At 35.1% G+C, this 18,336-nt stretch overlaps 2 protein-coding genes across 2 annotated transcripts in view; one reads left to right on the top strand and one right to left on the bottom strand.

Moving 5' to 3' along the window:
* Positions 1–2,394: 2,394 nt before the first annotated feature.
* On the top strand, positions 2,395–7,901 carry LOC110456983 (G2/M phase-specific E3 ubiquitin-protein ligase-like). The gene is made up of 5 exons (XM_021508064.1): positions 2,395–2,545; positions 4,668–4,840; positions 5,286–5,506; positions 6,687–6,932; positions 7,818–7,901. Exons 1-4 carry the CDS (start codon positions 2,405–2,407, stop codon positions 6,917–6,919), a joined length of 768 nt encoding a protein of 255 aa, XP_021363739.1. The 5' UTR covers positions 2,395–2,404; the 3' UTR covers positions 6,920–6,932; positions 7,818–7,901.
* A 2,951-nt stretch (positions 7,902–10,852) lies between these two features.
* The window catches only part of LOC110457004, a 21,333-nt gene continuing 13,849 nt past the window's right edge, over positions 10,853–18,336 (bottom strand). Inside the window, exons 2-7 of the mRNA XM_021508090.1 lie at positions 17,360–17,533; positions 14,879–14,976; positions 12,776–12,915; positions 12,349–12,461; positions 11,348–11,499; positions 10,853–11,097 (exon numbers count right to left, since the gene is read on the bottom strand). Coding sequence (XP_021363765.1) covers positions 10,901–11,097; positions 11,348–11,499; positions 12,349–12,461; positions 12,776–12,915; positions 14,879–14,976; positions 17,360–17,533 — 874 coding nt within the window. The 3' untranslated portion in view covers positions 10,853–10,900. The remainder of the gene's footprint in view (positions 11,098–11,347; positions 11,500–12,348; positions 12,462–12,775; positions 12,916–14,878; positions 14,977–17,359; positions 17,534–18,336) is intronic.

The raw sequence follows: 18,336 nt of genomic DNA, 5'->3' as shown, positions 1-18,336 counted from the left end.
GAAAGGAAAAGGTCAGAAACAATATCTGCACTATATACATGGGACTCTGATGATTTACCACGGCTTCATATTCCAAGCAAGAATAATTAGTATCATAATATACAAATCTTATCAGATAATTCTGTTCACAGGTGAATTTGAAAATATAAAAACCTGTTTAATGAAAGTATGCACGCTCTGAGACGGTACCGCAGCGAGATTTTCAAATCGCAGACAGTACACTCTCAAAGGTTTAAACCTTAAATTTGGATCACTCATTTATAACGATGGTTGAGATTTTGTTTTGAATTAAAAAAAAAAAAGATTCAGAAGAATTTACTTAAATAAAGCGAGAATGTACCATCTCTGCTCTGCTGGAAAGAGATTTTTGATACCTAGAAATTCCGGAAAGCTGTCGGTAAACGTATGGTTGTACTACACACGGCAAACAACGTCGTCTCCTGTTATTTTCTCCACATGAATTGTTCATAAGGAGTACCAAACTTTATTAAAGAGAATAATTTTGTTACAAGATTATAAAAACAATCTGTCCCTTTAAGTCGTACGTGTAGCGGACATCGCTGTACCAACCTGTAATGAGACGTAATAGTTTATGACGTCATTTATTATAAAAACTCAGTCTGGAGAATGCCATTAAATAGATGAAAGGACTAAGCACGTGCTGCAGGTCGGTACAGCGATGTCCGCTGTACGTACGACTTAAAGGGACACTTAAGTGAAGTAAGTTTGTATTTATGATCTTGTCACAAATGGCTAGTTTTGTGTCCTGAAGTGGAGGACAAGTAATATTTCGGATAGATACACATTATGATTTTTTAAATTCCCGACCTGCATGAGACTCCCTTCATTATGAACAAATTGGAATATGATTCAGTAACAGTTGAGATAGTTGGCAATATTCAAGGTCACAGGGGTTAACTATCTTGAAAAAAAACCTTTTAACAACATCGTTTGAATTACGAAAAGGACCAGGATGATGATATTTGATGGCTACTAAACAGCCGGAACCTTCAGCTATATTAAGGTCACCGAGGTAAATAGTCTTAAAACCCTTTGAACATCTTCTTTTGCATATCAAAAAGATCAGAGTTTAATGGTATTTGATCAGTAACATGATGGGACTACCAAGTTAATTAAAATAAATGAATTTCATCCCTATTCATTGTCCCAGTGGTAAAATATTTTAAACAAAACTTTTAACGTCTCTATCTTCTGAATAACCCAATTGCATAGGGTGGTGATATTTGGCCAGCTACATGCTCGAATGAAGAATTATCAAATTTGTTTATATGAAATACCTTGACAAAATTTAAAAGATCACACATTGTCAAATATGTATAAACTTTTTAAATACCTTATCCCAATAAATAAAGTGTCGAAGATGTTGATACTTAAGAAGTTGATGAGGGGGGTAAAGGGCTTTAAAGTTTAGCAGACTTAATGTTTTTGTATCTTACAAGGTCACAGGGGTCAAATTTTAAAATCAATTTACTCGAGTTAGATAAACATGATAACTAATATTAAGACCGGTTTGTCTTAGTACAACATCCAATGATGTAACTTTAACGGTAGCGCTCCATAAAGGATATGTTAGTTACCAACTGCGTTCATATAATCGTATCAGCTGTAAAAATGTAGGCCAATTCTTGTCGAACTTTTTCAGTGTGAGACAATTGAATAGAGTTCTTCGTAAGCAAGGTCTTCGTCGACGAAATGCCGGCGTTTCGGAGGAAGTTATCACAGCAGCGGTAGAGGTAAGTTGCAATTTTGTTTAAAATCTCACATACCTGAAGACGAGTAGGAGTACCATAGTTATTTTTGTGTAACCTTATTTATTGAAAGAAAAAAATAATGAAACAATATAAAGTTTAAATTAAAATGAATAGAAAATGCAAAGTTTGACTGTCCCCGTCAAAAAGCATGCTTATTTCAAATTTACCAATTGTATATCGACTACCTTCTCATATCACATAATGACAGCGTTATTTGTGCTTTTATTTTCAAGAAAATTACAACCTCATTATTTACAAATATCCAGGTTTAAACAACACAGACACTTTTTATGGTCGTAATCTTGATATCTTTGGAAGATAATATATTTACACGTTTAGTTGTTGATATGCAAGTAGGGGTTGGTGTTTCGTTGTCACCCTTAATTAGAATCACGCGATAACTTGTATTGACATGTACAACTCGTCTGAGGATGATGAATCAGAAGATATTTACCCACCCTTAAATAATATCTAAGTCACCATTTTACTTTTATTAGTGATCTACGTGTAAATCATTGATTTGGACGTATCTTCCCTAGCTGTCGTTTTTTATTAATTTTGATTTAAAATTCTTCTTTCTATATATATATTTTACAGCTCTCCGTGATGGGTTGTACAAAGATGCCGCGACAATGATGGCAGTATCTATTGTTCACGGAGGACCACCTCCTCGATTTATGTCGCGCCTGCTATATTCCTCACTGCATCAGAGTCGGCCGTCCGTGGGTATTAAGGATGTCAGCGACAAGGATGTCCGAAATCAAATACAGAAGGTTAGAAAAATAATTATTTTCTTAGTGCAAGATAGGCTACTGCATTGTATAACATAGGTTATCAAATATCTTTTGAAACATTGCATTGATTTCTACTTTCAGGTATTTAGAAGGTTGTTATAATTTAGTATGACTTCAACAGTAGTGACTTTGTGTCTTTGAATAGATTGCTTATTGAAAAAGCCACTCTATTATAATTGTACATAGTTTCAATAAGCTAAAAGGTTATATATCTAAAAAAAAAAGAACAAATGTCATTCATTTTTACATAAATATTACAGAACAAAAATATAATAAGACTTTTCAATGTCCAGAAGTGTAGGATAGGGAACTTCGAGGGATTTTAAAATTGGTTAAAACACGAGGCTTTGCCAAAGGTTTTGCCAAATTTGAAAATCCCTCGAGTGGAAGTTCCCTATCCAACACCGTTGGGCATGAAAGAGTATTTTTCTCTCATTTCAACTTCAACAATTACTAACAATAACAAGGGACCATTACAGAAGTCCCTTAAAATTGTCGCAAAGATGCATTAGAAAAGGTATGCAATGCCATAATACACTTACAATATATATATACTTAATTTGAGAGAAATCGTACAATTTCTGAATTGCGACCAATCAGAAGTGTGTGGTTGTTATGACAACGAAACAAATGCTGTTGAAATTGTAGTGCCCTAACTAATACCCCCCTATGCCAATGTTCATCAAAATATAACAATATCAAAAATTGACCTATCAGAAGCCTCCATGAGGTTGATATTACAACGGAACCTATACGGTTAAAATTACAGTCCCCTGATACCCCTATATACTTATTTTCATTAAAATAGAACAATATATAAAATTGACCAACAAGAAGCCTCCATGAGGTTGCTATGGCAACGAAACTATGCGGTTGAATTCGCAGTCCCCTAATACCCTTATATACTAATTTTCATAAAAATTTAACAATATGTAAATTTTGACCAATCATAAGCCTGCGTTTGGTCGCCATTTTGAACCCAAATCAATTAATATTTTGTCGAAAACGAGCGCTGTGTCGTTATAATCCCTTTCACTGTGATTCCTTATGTTCGATCAAATAGAACGAATGTTATTACTGGTGATATGATTTCGCGTTGAATTTTTTACCAATCAGAGCCCAGGGTATGGCAGTCATTTTTTTTTCACAAAACAAACACCGTAGTTTTGTTCGTAGCGCCATTCTACACCACCAAAGCAAATTTCATCGAAATTGGACGATATTAAAATTTCGACCAATGATAAACCTGCATTTGGCCGCCATTTTCAATCCAAAGAGATTTTTTAATTGAAAACGATTGGTGTGATTGTATCATCCCTTTCACCAGTTTCATTATGTTCAGTCAAATAAAACAAATGTTATTACTGGATATGATTTCGGCCAATCAAGCAGTGGCGGCCATCTTGGATGGTTGACACGGAAAAATAAGAGTCAGATACAAATTGTACTGATTATATATGAGAATCCCATTAGTAGCTCATGAGATTAAGCGGGCACTTTTTAGGGGGGAATAATAATATGAAGAAGAAGAAAAAGTAGGGAACGGAACAATAACAATAAGTCCCCCCGACTTCGTTTGGGTAAGTTTTTATCAATAATAACAATTAAGAAACGGAACAAAAACAACAAGAAACGGACCAAAATCAATATGTCCCTCAAACTTCATTTAGGCGACATAATAAGAAACGGACCAAAAACGATATATCCCTCAAACGAATAATAATAAGAAACGGACAATACACAATATTTCGTTTGAGGGACACATAATAATAAAAAGATGAAACGGACCAAAAACAATATGTACCTCAAACGAATACCTGTTTTTGGTCCGTTTCTTATTATGATTCCTTTGAGTGACATAATAATAAGAAACTGAGTAAAACCAATAAGTCCCCGACTTCGTTTGGGGGACTTAAAAGTAAGTTTTAATTTCATCAGGTACCTTTTTCACATTGCAACATCGGTGTTTTCAAAATTCGTGACGTCACGTCACGTGAAATGAGATGTAAGATAGAAATATCCTACACCCCTTTCATATCCTGCACAGCTCTATCTTACACACACCGAAATGAGAGAAAAATATATTTTATTTGTACTTCAGCTCATCAATGCCGAGTCAATCCATGACATCCATGCTCAACTCGACGTAATGCAAACTTTAATAACGGTTGCTGGTTGTATTAGACCGGTGTTTAATACAAATGATAAGGAACGTTTGGTCCAGGACCTGGTGGAGTTCTTTGTGCTAACAAGAGTCAGTGCCTGCACCGAGCAGTATGTAATGTATTATTAATCACCACTTCACATATAGCTTTGTAACAAATACATGGTCCTTGCAATAAGTTGTGATATATTGTTGTTTCCGTACGTAAATCATAATAAATATCAAAGTAAAATGTACGGGGATGTTATTACTGACATCGTCAAAAAATGACTTCATTATTATCTTTGAACATAAATACATGTACATAGAAGACATACACAAAATTACCATTAATTGTTTAAGCCACGAGCAAACGTTTATTTTGATGCATTGTACTATCACACAACTGTATTTTCAAAACATCACTATCAACCTGTCATTGACAAATCCTTGAAAACTATAACTCGTATCATGTCATTCGCTGTGAATTCTTTTATATTTCCTTCAATTACAATCAACAATTTCTATGAAAGTGACACATTCAAAAACAACAGGTATTGCATCGTTCACTTGCAGATTAAAGAGGGGTCTACAGGCACTTGGGGTTCTAGACGAGATAATGGCCCACCCCAAATGCATGGAGGAGTTATTCATATATGCTCCAGACCAGAACCTCACGGCAGATATGGTTGAGGCGGTGTTTTTTAAAGTGGCTTTTTCGGAAGCAGGTAGCAACCAGCACCAAAAACAAACAAGAGTTGTTTCATTTTGGAGAGACTTTCTGATGGATTTGGAAGGTAAGCATTTATGTTCGAATTATTATAATAATCAGCGATGTAACTTTACTTTTTACCCTAGAATAAGCTGGGGAATTTTCTTGTTGGAATTTTCCTCCCTGAATTTTGCACTGCTTTATTTATATATCGATATTAATCCGATGTTTTATACCCACCGCAACGAAACAAGAGGGGCGGGGGGTATACTGGAAGCTGTCTGTCTTTCATTCTGACCCTTTTTAACGGAGTTATGGGCCTTTGTTCAATAAATCTTTGTCTGTCTCATTACAATAAAGATATTGTAATTGCCCCATGATGCCGTACATCAGGCTAGTATTTCTTTTCATTTCGACCCTTGTTAAGGAGTTATGGCCCTTTGTTAAATATTTTTGTCCTGACTTTTCTTAAACTAATAAGACAAGTATAGAAAAACTGGTTCATCTGGGCTAACAAGATATGGTATGTCAGTATGTTTTGGCATGGGGAGGGAGTACAGGAAGTACATCAGTGACCAGTATACTTAAATTAGTGTACAGCTAAGTCAATAAAGAACTCGTTGCTTGTGGGGTAATATGGATTGCTTTGCAAACGCTTTACCTAAAGCCTTTAGCTTACAGTTATGGTTTATATAGGAACGGTGGTGGGATATTTGCTAGGCTTTGGCTTACAGTTCCTGTTCCACCTTTATTGAAAACTCATATTCAATTGACTATATTCCATTCTTTTGTATGCGATAGAAAGATAGAAAGTCGTCGTTATACAGTCTCATACAACCATAAATTTAAAAAAAACCCATATATTGTAAGAGGTTTTTCTTTTTACACGGAAAGTGTATTTTGCTTTAAGAAAAAAAGATACACAATCATGTGCACGAAAAAAAAGTTCAACCGTACAGAACACAATACAGAAATCATTTCAGGTATGAGGCGGTAAACTATGAAATGCTATTAAAATACAGGTAAAACTGATAAAAGTTTATTCAATTTTTATGTGTAGACTTAGGTGACACAATTAACAAATAACACAGTTTAACTCTCCTGTCACCACATCACAATCCGGCTTTACGAGACAACATTTCATACCTGTAATGACTTACAAAAAGGATTATATAACAATTGAAATTCATAATTAAAATCTAAAAACTCCTTAATATTCTGCATTTTTTTATCCTCACTAGCATGTCTATTTCGTGTATTTACAGATGGAGATGATGAACTCTCTTTGAAAGACTTGTTAGTGTTTGCGACCGGGGCAGACGTTGTTCCACCTCTCGGTTTCCAGCCAGAGCCATCACTCGAGTTTGCCGAGGGGCTCTATCCTTTGGCAAACACTTGTGCCATGGTGTTGCGTTTGCCGACAATAGATAATTACCAAAATTTCAAGGCCAATATGATCTTCGGAATAGCAAACGCCCCTGCATTCGGAACGGCTTGAGGTTTCATAGCAAGTGAGAAAACTTTGTGACGTTCACTTTCATAACAAAAATTGTACTTTAATTATTTAGGATTTCCTCCAATAAGAAATTAAGAAATATCTGTATTACATATTTTCAGTCTGATTGCACCGCAATCAGGGCTTATAGGTAGTCGAATTCCGTCCGACCGTCCGTTTTCTGTCAACCTGTCTGCCCTAAGGTTTTAAGTGAAAAAAATACTCATTTTCAGTATGTTTGCAAATGTACTATTGCTTTTTTAAGTTATGCAAATTAATTCTTTAAAACAAAATGTGTAATGAAATACCAATCCCGTATCATTTTCCATTCTTGTGCAAATTGCGATGCCATGACACTTTCTGTTATGATAGGCTATTAAGTATGTGAAAAAAAATGAATTTTGCAACTTTGCATACAGTGCAAGACCTTTTAGATATTCAAAAGGCTACCGAATTGATCACGTTTATGAAATTATTTAAACGTGCTGCAAATAATAGAAAAATCGATATTTTACTCATTTTGCAGGTACATGCTTGCTTTTGAAAGTGTTCGAAATCTTTGATTTAAGTGTTAGAAGTCTTTGTTCATTTTTGTTTACAGTTATTAACATCACAGAGGAGTACATCCTTAAAACATTTATGTACGCAATTTTTCTAAGATTGGCTTCCCATACAATATCCTACGACATCTCTAACATATCAAACATATCATGACTTAATAAATCCTCGTCTGTAATACCGTTAACTAAATGTATTTTACGATATTTCTAGTGTATAACTCTTATAGGAAGGAAAGTTGTGTCACAGTAAGGTAGCATGTGTCTTTACCTCCAATATTTCAAGTCCCGTATATACCCAGATATTAGAAATGTAAAATAAATGTTTTACTGTTTGTCATTAGGTACTTGATGAAGGCCATATTGGGAAATTCAACCAACCATATCTACTTTTACAAAATGAAGAAGGACACTTCTACTAGATGGTTCAACAGAGAGGCAAGACTGAGGCAGATCACCCTCTGGAAGTGGCACGGGACTGTTACAATGATGACATTTCTTCCGTCATTTCTGGTCTTTCCTATGTACATGAAAAGGGAAGAAAGTCAAAAGGGATAAACTCGGCAGCAATTTACAACTGGATGGTAGTGTGTTTGATACTAGTAACATCAGTTTTGCAGATGATTATGATGAGAAGAATAAAGAAGAAATTCAGCAGAGCCATATTTGACGCATCAGTTGAAGGAAATGCTGAATATAATCAAATGTTGAAGAAAGTGACATCTGAAGTCCAAGTGCTCTCGAGCGTGAAACCATGTTTGAGTCTCACGCTCTGTTGGTTGTGTCAGAATCTGACGAACATTCACAAGCTGTTCAACCAGCAGAGAAGAAAATCAAGGATGAGAACAACGGAACAAAGAGAAGGAATCCAGTAATATACTACCTAAAGGGGCCAATGGTAGCCTAGAGGACACTAGCATGAACACTCACCTTTAATGTTGAGAGTAGTCCAATGGTTACATTATCATTGTCTGGTTTAAGTAAATTGCTAACATATGTTTAGGAAATGTTTAGGAGGCACTCAGTCCATATTGATTCGTCCCTATTCATTCCATGTAAAATTGTGAAGAATCTGGATTGGCAATGTACAATTTCCACTAGTCTGACAACCAGACCTACCAGTATTTGCCATAATATATATATATATATATATATTATAGGGTGGGTTTGTATAATTTTCAAAATGTACCTGTAGGTTAAAACTCTTAATATAAAAAAAGGCATTCAAGGTGGGACATATCAATTGAAAAATGGTTCAGAAAGTACTGACTGAGTATGTACAATGAGACAATACAGACATGTGGTCACTGGATAAATAATACTTGTCTGTACAAACTTATACTTAACAAGCAAATCCTGCCGTTGTGATACAAACCTTTCAAATTTCAGTTTTTACCTTGTAATGTATGACCTGTAATAAGAATCGCTGACCAGTGTATAGAAAATAACAATTAATCCGAACAAAATCTAATTATGTGATTTACTTTCATTGAGAGTATATCTAGGAGTCACAAAAGTGGAACCTTGCAAATGTATTTTCTATTTTTCTATTCTTATTCAATTGTGTTTTGGAAGACCAGTTTAAACATTTTCATCCATATTCAGTGAACGATTTTACTTCCTTATGTCATGACTTGTGGAAAGTTGTTATGAAGAAAAAACTTTCCTGTAATTGAAATATGACAGGATGTCGGTTATCATTTGGTTTATAAAAATTCTTATGTCGCAGTAGACATTTCTATCCAATCATTATCAAATGTGGGTTATTCAAATGGTTCGTGGTCCGTCATCGGACAGTGCGTCCGTATTCCTTTCTTAAGCAATTGCTGTCAATATTACTGTGGAAATAGACGAACATATATTTCTCGGATCCCATCGAAAGGTTTCCTTTGATCTAATGTTGTCCCACTGTGCAGCCATATCATGATTTGAAGAGTTGAATAGTGGTGACGCTATTAATCAAGAGGTTGTCGACACATCAGCTGTTTTATATTTTTATCAGTTTCATACGAAGGTTTCTCTTCTTCCGTGGTTCTGCATATTTCATTTGAGGATGATGGGAGAACAGTCATCGGCCGATAGATAGCATAGTTGATAATATACAAATTTTATATTGATATCATTACTAAACGCGTTTCTCAACTTACAATGATCCATTTTCATTGTTTTTACATTAATTATTGTACTAACGCTGGAGTCTAACAACAAGCTCACTATGAAAGATAAAGCTGTATATATATACACACACAGAATTGAAAGCGGTGTGCAAATGACCTTTCGTTTTTCGATCATGGCTGCCTAGGCTCAGCTTGCTCGAAATTTAGGTATTGACCGATTTATCTCAAATTTTGTTTTGTATATGTATAATGGTACTGCGTACAAAACTTTTGATTCTGCTTTCTTATTGGACAATATGGCTACCATTTCTCGCCTTTGATTGGTCAAAATATAGATATTGACCGATCTCTCTTAATTTTGCTGTGCAGTTATATGGCATACCAAACACGACTGCATGCTCTATCATTTCATGGTCTCTAATTCTATAAAATATTTTATGCAGGCGTATATAAGCGTCATTTGCAGATTACGGGTGATGTTGTAGACTGTTTTAAATATCCACATAACAATCAGTATTTTTTCCTTATTTTTTAGTTATGTTGTTGAATATGCTCTTTTATATCGGGTGCTAGAAATCTTCATCATTAATTTAAGGTAAATGTAACTATAGTAATTCAATGAAGATATGTAATGACATTCGCGCTTGCCTTAATTGCACATCGATATTGCTTTTAATGAAAATATATCATCAAATATATGTTTATCAGTCTCCAAACTTTGGACCTCGTCATTCTTTCCAATGGTAACACATATGTAGGAATACATCAGGAAGTATTCAACTGTAAGCAGAAACATTGTTTTTATTATTATTGAAGACACTCTATTGAAGGTTATATCTTAAAGTTTTGTAATTCCTGCAAATTGCATGATTTTCTAAATTTTGTTCACCAATTACAAAATTGGAAATAACAATTAAATGTTTGTGATTATATTTCTGTCTTGAGTTTTTGTCAAAATCTTACCAATTCCACAACTATTTTTTAATATGTTACAAATATTGCAAATGAAAATCGGGTGAAATCAAATAAGATGAACGTAACTCACACATACAGATGATTGCACCCTTTCAATTTGGTAATAAATACAAAGACATGGTCGCAGTCGCACAAACATTTCAAAGATAAGTTATTAAAAAAACAAATGATGCAAACTCAACTTCTTGGCATTCCAAGAAAGAAACTATTTACTCCATTCTTTAAAATTATTGAACAAATATAAGTAATGTTTCTGTAACACAATCATGCAACTTATCGTTTCACCTCTATGACTCTGTTGTTAACCATGTTGTATGCTGTCTTTGTATTGAACACTACGATGTAGTCAAACTTGAGTACAGTTCCAGTGCTTCTTCGAACTTTGTCGGCATCTGAAGCCCCCTTTCATGCATTAGCTCACGGAAGAATCTAGCGTACTCTTCATCGCATCCCAAAGAGAACGGAACAGCACAGTATTCTTTCACATGTTGTATGTCAGTCTCATTTGCAGGAACCTTGTAGTCCAAGGTGTCTAAATGATATGAAATTCTGAAGTTACAATATCGTACTGACTGAGGAACGTTTTCGGAAGTAATTAATGTCTAATTCAAATATATTTTTCATATCATTGTTTGGCCTTCCAATGACATCTTTGTTTACAGTTTTACTTGTCTTTGTATGAATGCAGTATATCGTAAGTTATAAAAACATACGTCTTCTTAGTTCTTAATTACATCGCTGTCTTGCAACAAATTTAAGAGGGAATTCATGTTAAAACTCACCGTACAAGGTAGGCATAAAATACATTATGTCTGGTTTTCCTGTTGGTGACTCGCCTTGCTTATTTGGTCGCACACGGTGCTGGTTCCACTCCATACGTACTTTATCCAAGTCTTGCTGAAGCAGGTTCATGAATGAAAAACGGGCACACTCACTGTCAAATACAAATACAAGTACTACCATTACATTTTAGTTGCCACAAGACACCCTCAATTTTCAACTTCCGTAAACAGATTACGGCGTATAAAGTTACCAGCATCGCGAAGCCTATCGTGTCTTCCCCAGTTGTAATTTTCATGTGCAAACAATATCATTGTGGGCGGATTGGTCGAGTGGTTAACACTCCGGCCTTCCAAACAGGCGGCCGGGGTTCGATCCCTAAAGTCGACGTACGCATGGAATATTCAGAGAAAGTGTTTTTCTCCTGCCCTCACAACTCCAACAACCCAGGTGGAGTATAAAATGGTCTCGGGTGGGTGTTGTGGTATATGTGCTGAACCATTCAAATGAGGTGGCACAATAAATGACAAAACACAATACATCTCCAGCAAACACGCAGGCATACACACATAGGGAGATACTACCCAGGTGGCATAGGACTAGTAGTTAGGGCCTGATAGGGCAGCTCCTGCGAGTTCCTCAATATTGTATTGATTAATATTTATGCTAATTGTATTGATTATATGTACTGTTATGTTAGCTAGATAGGGCGCTATATCGAATGTTGTATATTATTATTATTATGAAAATTTGTACCGTTATGAACGCCTACTTTAGTGCTGTTTGACCACACAAATGTCCATCAGCCGTAGGCAACACATAAACAAACAATGAAAATAAATCTGTAAAATAAAAAAGCACGAACAACTCAGCAATAACTGGCGTTAATGACGTAACATTTATTAAGTATTCTTTCATCCCAGTCAATGAAAGACAATGCTTCACTTTTTAGAAATTATCAAATCACAATCAAAGAAATCGACATGTCGTGTACTAAACTCACATATGCCCAACATTTGACGTAGATAAAAGACCTCTCATCTCCATGTCTTTAAACTTGTCTATCCAGTACTGACCGCCACCTTGTTTGCCAGAAAGCCACCAGCGTTCAATCCGCTACAAATATTCAATTATGAATTTTTGATTATAACATATGATTTCCATAATTGCAATTCAGATAAGCCAACTTCGTTCATTTTCCATTTTTTTCCAACATAACGATGCAATCTCCAGATCCGCCATCAAGAAAAGGTCATTGAAGCAAATTTACAATTCACCATAACAAATATGGTTTAAGATACATTTCTCCTGTGTTAAGACGAGCTTTCTGAATTGGGCCACAACAATATTTTTTTCTTATATCATTTCAATTAAGGTTATGAGTTTAAAGTATGTTCTGTTGCAAATAAAAGACATCCTAATTTACTTGCCTGATTCGAATGTGAACTTCCTCTTATAACTGACTTTTCGCCTGCCATGTCGTCATCATTGTCCCATCTAAAAGCCTTTTGTATGTCCTCAACCAACACATTCTCAGTTCCGCAATCCATCCGTATGCATCTTGGCACACCTTGTAATCAACAAGCATTCATCACTAAGTTTATGGACATATAAGTAGAACTACTTTAACTGTTGGCTCTTCGTTTCTTTAGAAATAACAATGATACTTTATCACAAGGATGATTATATTTTCCAGTGAAACTTGATAACTGTCAGCGAACTCACAAAAAGAGAAAATGCAAATGTGTTATCGAACCAAGATTCGAACTCAAAATAGAATTAAATATTGCAAAGGTAAAAGGACAAGTGTACATTGACACACTCGAAAAATTAAATGGAGAATTAGACCAGGTATACCGAGAGGGTATGCGTTTTCATCCACAACACCAACCCTGTACATCTAGGTCAATTCCATATCGTATTACGTCCTCACATAAAGAACTAGAGAAGTGACAACTAAATCACAAGAGACTCAATGATAATAATCAAAACCTGCAACATGCATATCACACGAAAAAGTAACTTATTTCCCTACAATATCATGATGGTGACCATAAGACTTTGCCGTAGTCTTCAATGGAAAACCCAGTGCTGTAAGTGTGTCCGTCAACAGTCTATATATCACGGAAGTCATGATATTCGTTGCAAACTCTCGACTACATAATCGAACGCCACATGTCAACACATTAGGAAGGATAAATGGGATGTCACCATCAAGAAAGATCAAGCTCACGATCGGAAAATCGTTACGATATTCAACCATTTCCATCTTATTGAGTTATTTATTGGTGATCGTTAATATTAATTTTTTGATAAACTATCTATTTCCGTTATGAAAATCCTCTTAATATCTACTTTATTTCTGTTAAATTTCGCCGAAGTCCAATTACTGGTTAAGGCCTGCTCAGACTTACAATAACCATGGCAGTCGGACAGACAAAAATGTATTCCTACATACCAACGAAACATTCCAGACAGTGGGTATAATTTCCGAATCGCAGCTGTTCTTACAGCGTTTTTACAAAGGAAAATAAATATTTAAATGACCAGCTGGGTGAACGGAATTGAAAGTGTATCTGTGGAATGTGAAGTTTTCTAAGAAACCAGATGACTTCTTGTATCGACCGACTATGACAACTTGACTAAAAGCAGCTTTTAAAATGTCGCCGATGGGACTTGCCGAAGAACCGGAGCGATTTGACATGATTCGCCACTTGCAACGGACGCTATTGTAGAGAAAATGACCTGTTATAGAATCGAATAGCAGACACACTTCGATGGCCCAACATCAACATGATGTGAATTTGATTAAAAACAAGTCATACATCGCCATTATTGCCGTGACACGGAGACAGTGAGCTGTGGGTTTTTTCAGCAAATCACATTTTATTAAACAGTGTTATTTCTTCTTGATCAGTTCATCGTTGTTAACACAGATTTAAAATTTCTTTTTTGAAATTTTAAATGGTTCTGCATAAAACTTCGGTGTTTGTTTTGGTGGGAAGAGGGAGGGGGTTGACGGTTGACTGTTGTGTTTACCATGTGAGGTCAGATATCATATAACTGTACATGTAGTACTGTTAATATTATTATACACTTGCTTTTACTAATAGCAACATTTTGAGTTGATACAGCTATCTAACCGGACTGCAACACAAATGTAAATATCACAACATGTCTTTGTATGAATTAAACATTTTGCATCACGATAAATTAAGAAGTCAGCTTCCGGAACAAAGACAAAATTAGAAACTTTTTTTTCTTTTTCTTCAATACACATTTCTTAAAGCACTTATGATTGGGAACATGTGCTGTAGGGCCTTGATAGACTGCAATAGGCTCGTGTCAGGAACAACCAATACAAACGCATTCAACTAACTAGTAAATTATCATCAAGAGAAATAATAACAGGACAATTCATGTCTTACTTTTCCTAAAATAACAACTATATTCTCCGGGCTATAGACTACTAGGATTTTTCGTTCCTATTTGCTAAATTTAGTTAAATATTTATAGGGATACAACGCAATTACCTTTTATCTCGTCAACATATTGCATGAAGTAGTATCCAATAATGTGGGGATTGTTGTTTGTCCGTCCCACATTCAGCCATAATACACGTCTGGAAAATCTAGAATAACGCATTTTACTTATTACAAGTTACCTGTTTGATTCACATGCACTTCCCGGAACGCTATACCTGTGGAATTCCTTTGGTTTATGCATTAACCTTACATTCAAAGATGAAATATGTCTACATTATACAATTATGGACTTCAGGTGAGATCTATCCCTGATTAACGAACCTGGTCTTAACAATATTCACAGAGGCCGAAGGCCGAGGTGAATATTGTTCAGACCAGGTCCGAAAATCAGGGATAGACCGAAAGTGAAGTCCACAATTGTTTTATTATATAACATTTTACAATAACATTAATAATTTTTCATGGCATAAGCACATGGATGGCATGAACCATTTTGGAATCACAAAGTGAAAGACTTCAAATACAAAATAACATACACAAAAATTGAATTTCATATTCAATTCATGTGATATTTAATTTCAAGTAAATATTATTTGAACAATTAACATCATCAATATTAACAAAGTTCAGAAGTTGATGAGATAATTCATTTGTATTTGAATTCAGTACTGTGAATGGTAACAGATTTACAGACTGGCTGGGAAATTACCTCGGCATAATTTTAGTAGCGGTCTGTAACACTTTTCTATTTCTAGGTCGAGGTCTGTAACACTTTTCTATTTATAGAACGAGGTCTGTAACATATTTACAGACTCGTCACGTGACGTCACTCCTCCAATCAGGGCTGGGAATTAGCACCAGTCATATAATAAAAGTTTTCATTTGACAGTTGCACAGTTTATATTCACTGAATAAGGTTTTCGGTATAAAGATTGTACCGGATGTTTCAAAAACCATGTACCTACTACGCAAATAGGTAACTTTTTTACTTATGATATACAACACAATACAGTATGTCTAATATTGAATAGTGAGAATATACTCAATAACACTCAAAAACACTCAAAAACATGTTTAAACTCCCAGAAGAGGGGACCATCCAAGTAATATGTAGGACCTTTCATATACCTAAACAGGAGATGGGGCTACATCTCCTCCAAACAAGTAACCTATATCATACAGTATGCATAGCCTATACATATATATTTATCATATGAATACTTTGTTATGTAGTGTCATAAAGCCATCACATAAATTTTGTTTATGTAACGTGTGTAATATCACCCCGGAAATGACATCATACAGTTTACTTTGTATTTTATGATACAAATAATCTGTCATTCGTTTCCATTTATATTAGATGCATGATACACGTTTTGAATTGTTTATGTTTGCTCGACAGAGGTTCGCAAACATGAAAAATCCAAAACATGTATCACAAATCTAATATGAAGGTAAACTTATGACAGGTTATTATATATATTAATAAAAAAATTACAAGAGTTTCCTAGTACCTCCCTACCGCTTTCACCTCTTTGAAGGTTCATGTATAGCCGAAACGCTACATGTCAAGCAACAAATACGGTTTCCAATTTACTTACATCGTTGTAAAGGTAAACATTTCAAATCCTTGAGTCTGTCCCATCTTTGCAAAGGGAGCACTACGTTATGAAACGTTCCGACACATTTGATACGTACATTATCAGCGTTTATGTCAAACGTCCAAAACAAATATTATATCATCCATTATCTTATGCAATTTATCCAAGCATATTGTTTTCTGACAGTCCACGTTTGACTTCCAATACGTTATATCTATTATGGAACCATTATTCCCATTCTGTTCAGGTTTATACACTAATCAAAATAGTTTCATTCTATCTGAAAGGCTTAGTATTGAAACTTATTTTAAAGAAGCATTAGCACTATTGTTATTATAAAAACTATAGTCATATTAAACCTGCACGTTAAAAATGCGACTAACACGTATGTAAAAGCTGTGGATTAATAAGGTTGCATTACAAGCATTAAATGTAGGAAATTCCCCTTTAGCTGAGCGGTAGAACACCGAGCTGGAGAGCCAAGGGTCGCAGGTTCGAGCCCCAGCGACGGCACTATCTTTATCACTATTCTTATCATATTACAAATTGGTACCGTTGAACCTCCCCGATCAAGGTAGAACCCTTTGCGGGGAGTCAAAGAACTTGGGTTGGTGTTTGAAAAAAGGGGGGAATAATGTAAAAGATGTGGATTAATTAGGTTGCCTTACAAGCGTTAACTGTAGGGAATTTCCGTTTAGATTAGCGGTAGATCATCGGGCTGGAAAGCCTAGGGTCGCGGGTTCGAGCCCCAGCGACGGCACTATCTTTATTACTATTCCTCTTTTATTTCACGTAACCTTAACACATTTACACATATTGATCACAGAAATCTCAAGCAACATTGAATGAATCAATCCAAAATTTTCTGTTTTATGTTATACTTTACTTTTACCAATCTTCAATAACAATTTCATTTTATAATACTTACCCACAAATTGCACCGTGTATTGCAAATCCGAACCTTTTTATTTTGTCATAGCCATCCATATGCAATAGAAAATTTGGCCCTTTATTGATGTAAGTTCGGCGGCTAAAGCGATGCTTTCTTCTGTTGGCAACTCCAAGAGGGTCAAGTTCCCTCAATATCTTGGAAATTCTTTCCCTGGATTTTATATTCAGAGTCACATTAATATAACATTTCATGCATGTCTTACCTTATGATTTTATATATATTACATTTCAGTGACCGAAAGTGTAGTGCCTTAGCATACTGATTAACATAATCATGACACCAATATACATTTAGTTCCCACTCCCATTGAGGGTTAAAAAGAGTTCTTCTAGGCCCAAGAAGCACTATCTCGCATACTTGGAAATCCCTTTATTCTGAGTATTAACAAGTAAAACCTGAAGACTTTTTATATGAATAATGTTAAATGTTGTACTTCCCTAAGTAGTTCTTGATTTACATAAAACCTTCCAGATTTTTCAATGTGTATACCATAAGACATATATTTTTTCAGACTAAATTTTCAAGATGATTTCTTTATTCTTTCCTTTTTTATGATTGATACGGACGATCCATATTAATAAAATAAAAATTATGATCGAAAACAAATCTTGAACATTTTAGTGTGTGGTAGCATACAAACATAAAGGAAGGAATGCTAGCCACTGGACTCCCAGTTCAAGTAAACTAAAAAAAAGGTACTGAAATAACCTTTACCGCCGTGTCAATATCCTGTTTGTTAAAATGATAACTTAGTCAACATCGATTGATGAAAAGAACCTAATTTTTGTTTGGTTCATTTAAAAGATTCCAAGGGAGAGGTTTCTGGAAATACTTTTGTGTCACATGGAGCTCCAAACATAATGTATGTAATGCGTCCTAACACTGCTCTATATCGGATGTATATACAGTACATATATTGACAAGAGTCCCTCTTCTATTCCTTCACTCCATAT

The sequence above is a fragment of the Mizuhopecten yessoensis genome, unplaced genomic scaffold, assembly GCF_002113885.1.
Source record: "Mizuhopecten yessoensis strain PY_sf001 unplaced genomic scaffold, ASM211388v2 scaffold8991, whole genome shotgun sequence".
NCBI lineage: Eukaryota > Metazoa > Mollusca > Bivalvia > Pectinida > Pectinidae > Mizuhopecten > Mizuhopecten yessoensis.
Note: the sequence above shows the minus strand (reverse complement) of the source record. Positions and strands in the feature narration are given on the sequence as shown.

Bases quoted from the DNA above. Each gene is read 5' to 3' on its own strand.
- LOC110456983 (XM_021508064.1), top strand. From the start codon at position 2,405: ATGATGGCAGTATCTATTGTTCACGGAGGACCACCTCCTCGATTTATG. The intron at 2,546-4,667 runs GTTAGAAAAATA...TTTGTACTTCAG, and splicing joins TCCGAAATCAAATACAGAAG to CTCATCAATGCCGAGTCAAT. The intron at 5,507-6,686 runs GTAAGCATTTAT...GTGTATTTACAG, and splicing joins CTTTCTGATGGATTTGGAAG to ATGGAGATGATGAACTCTCT.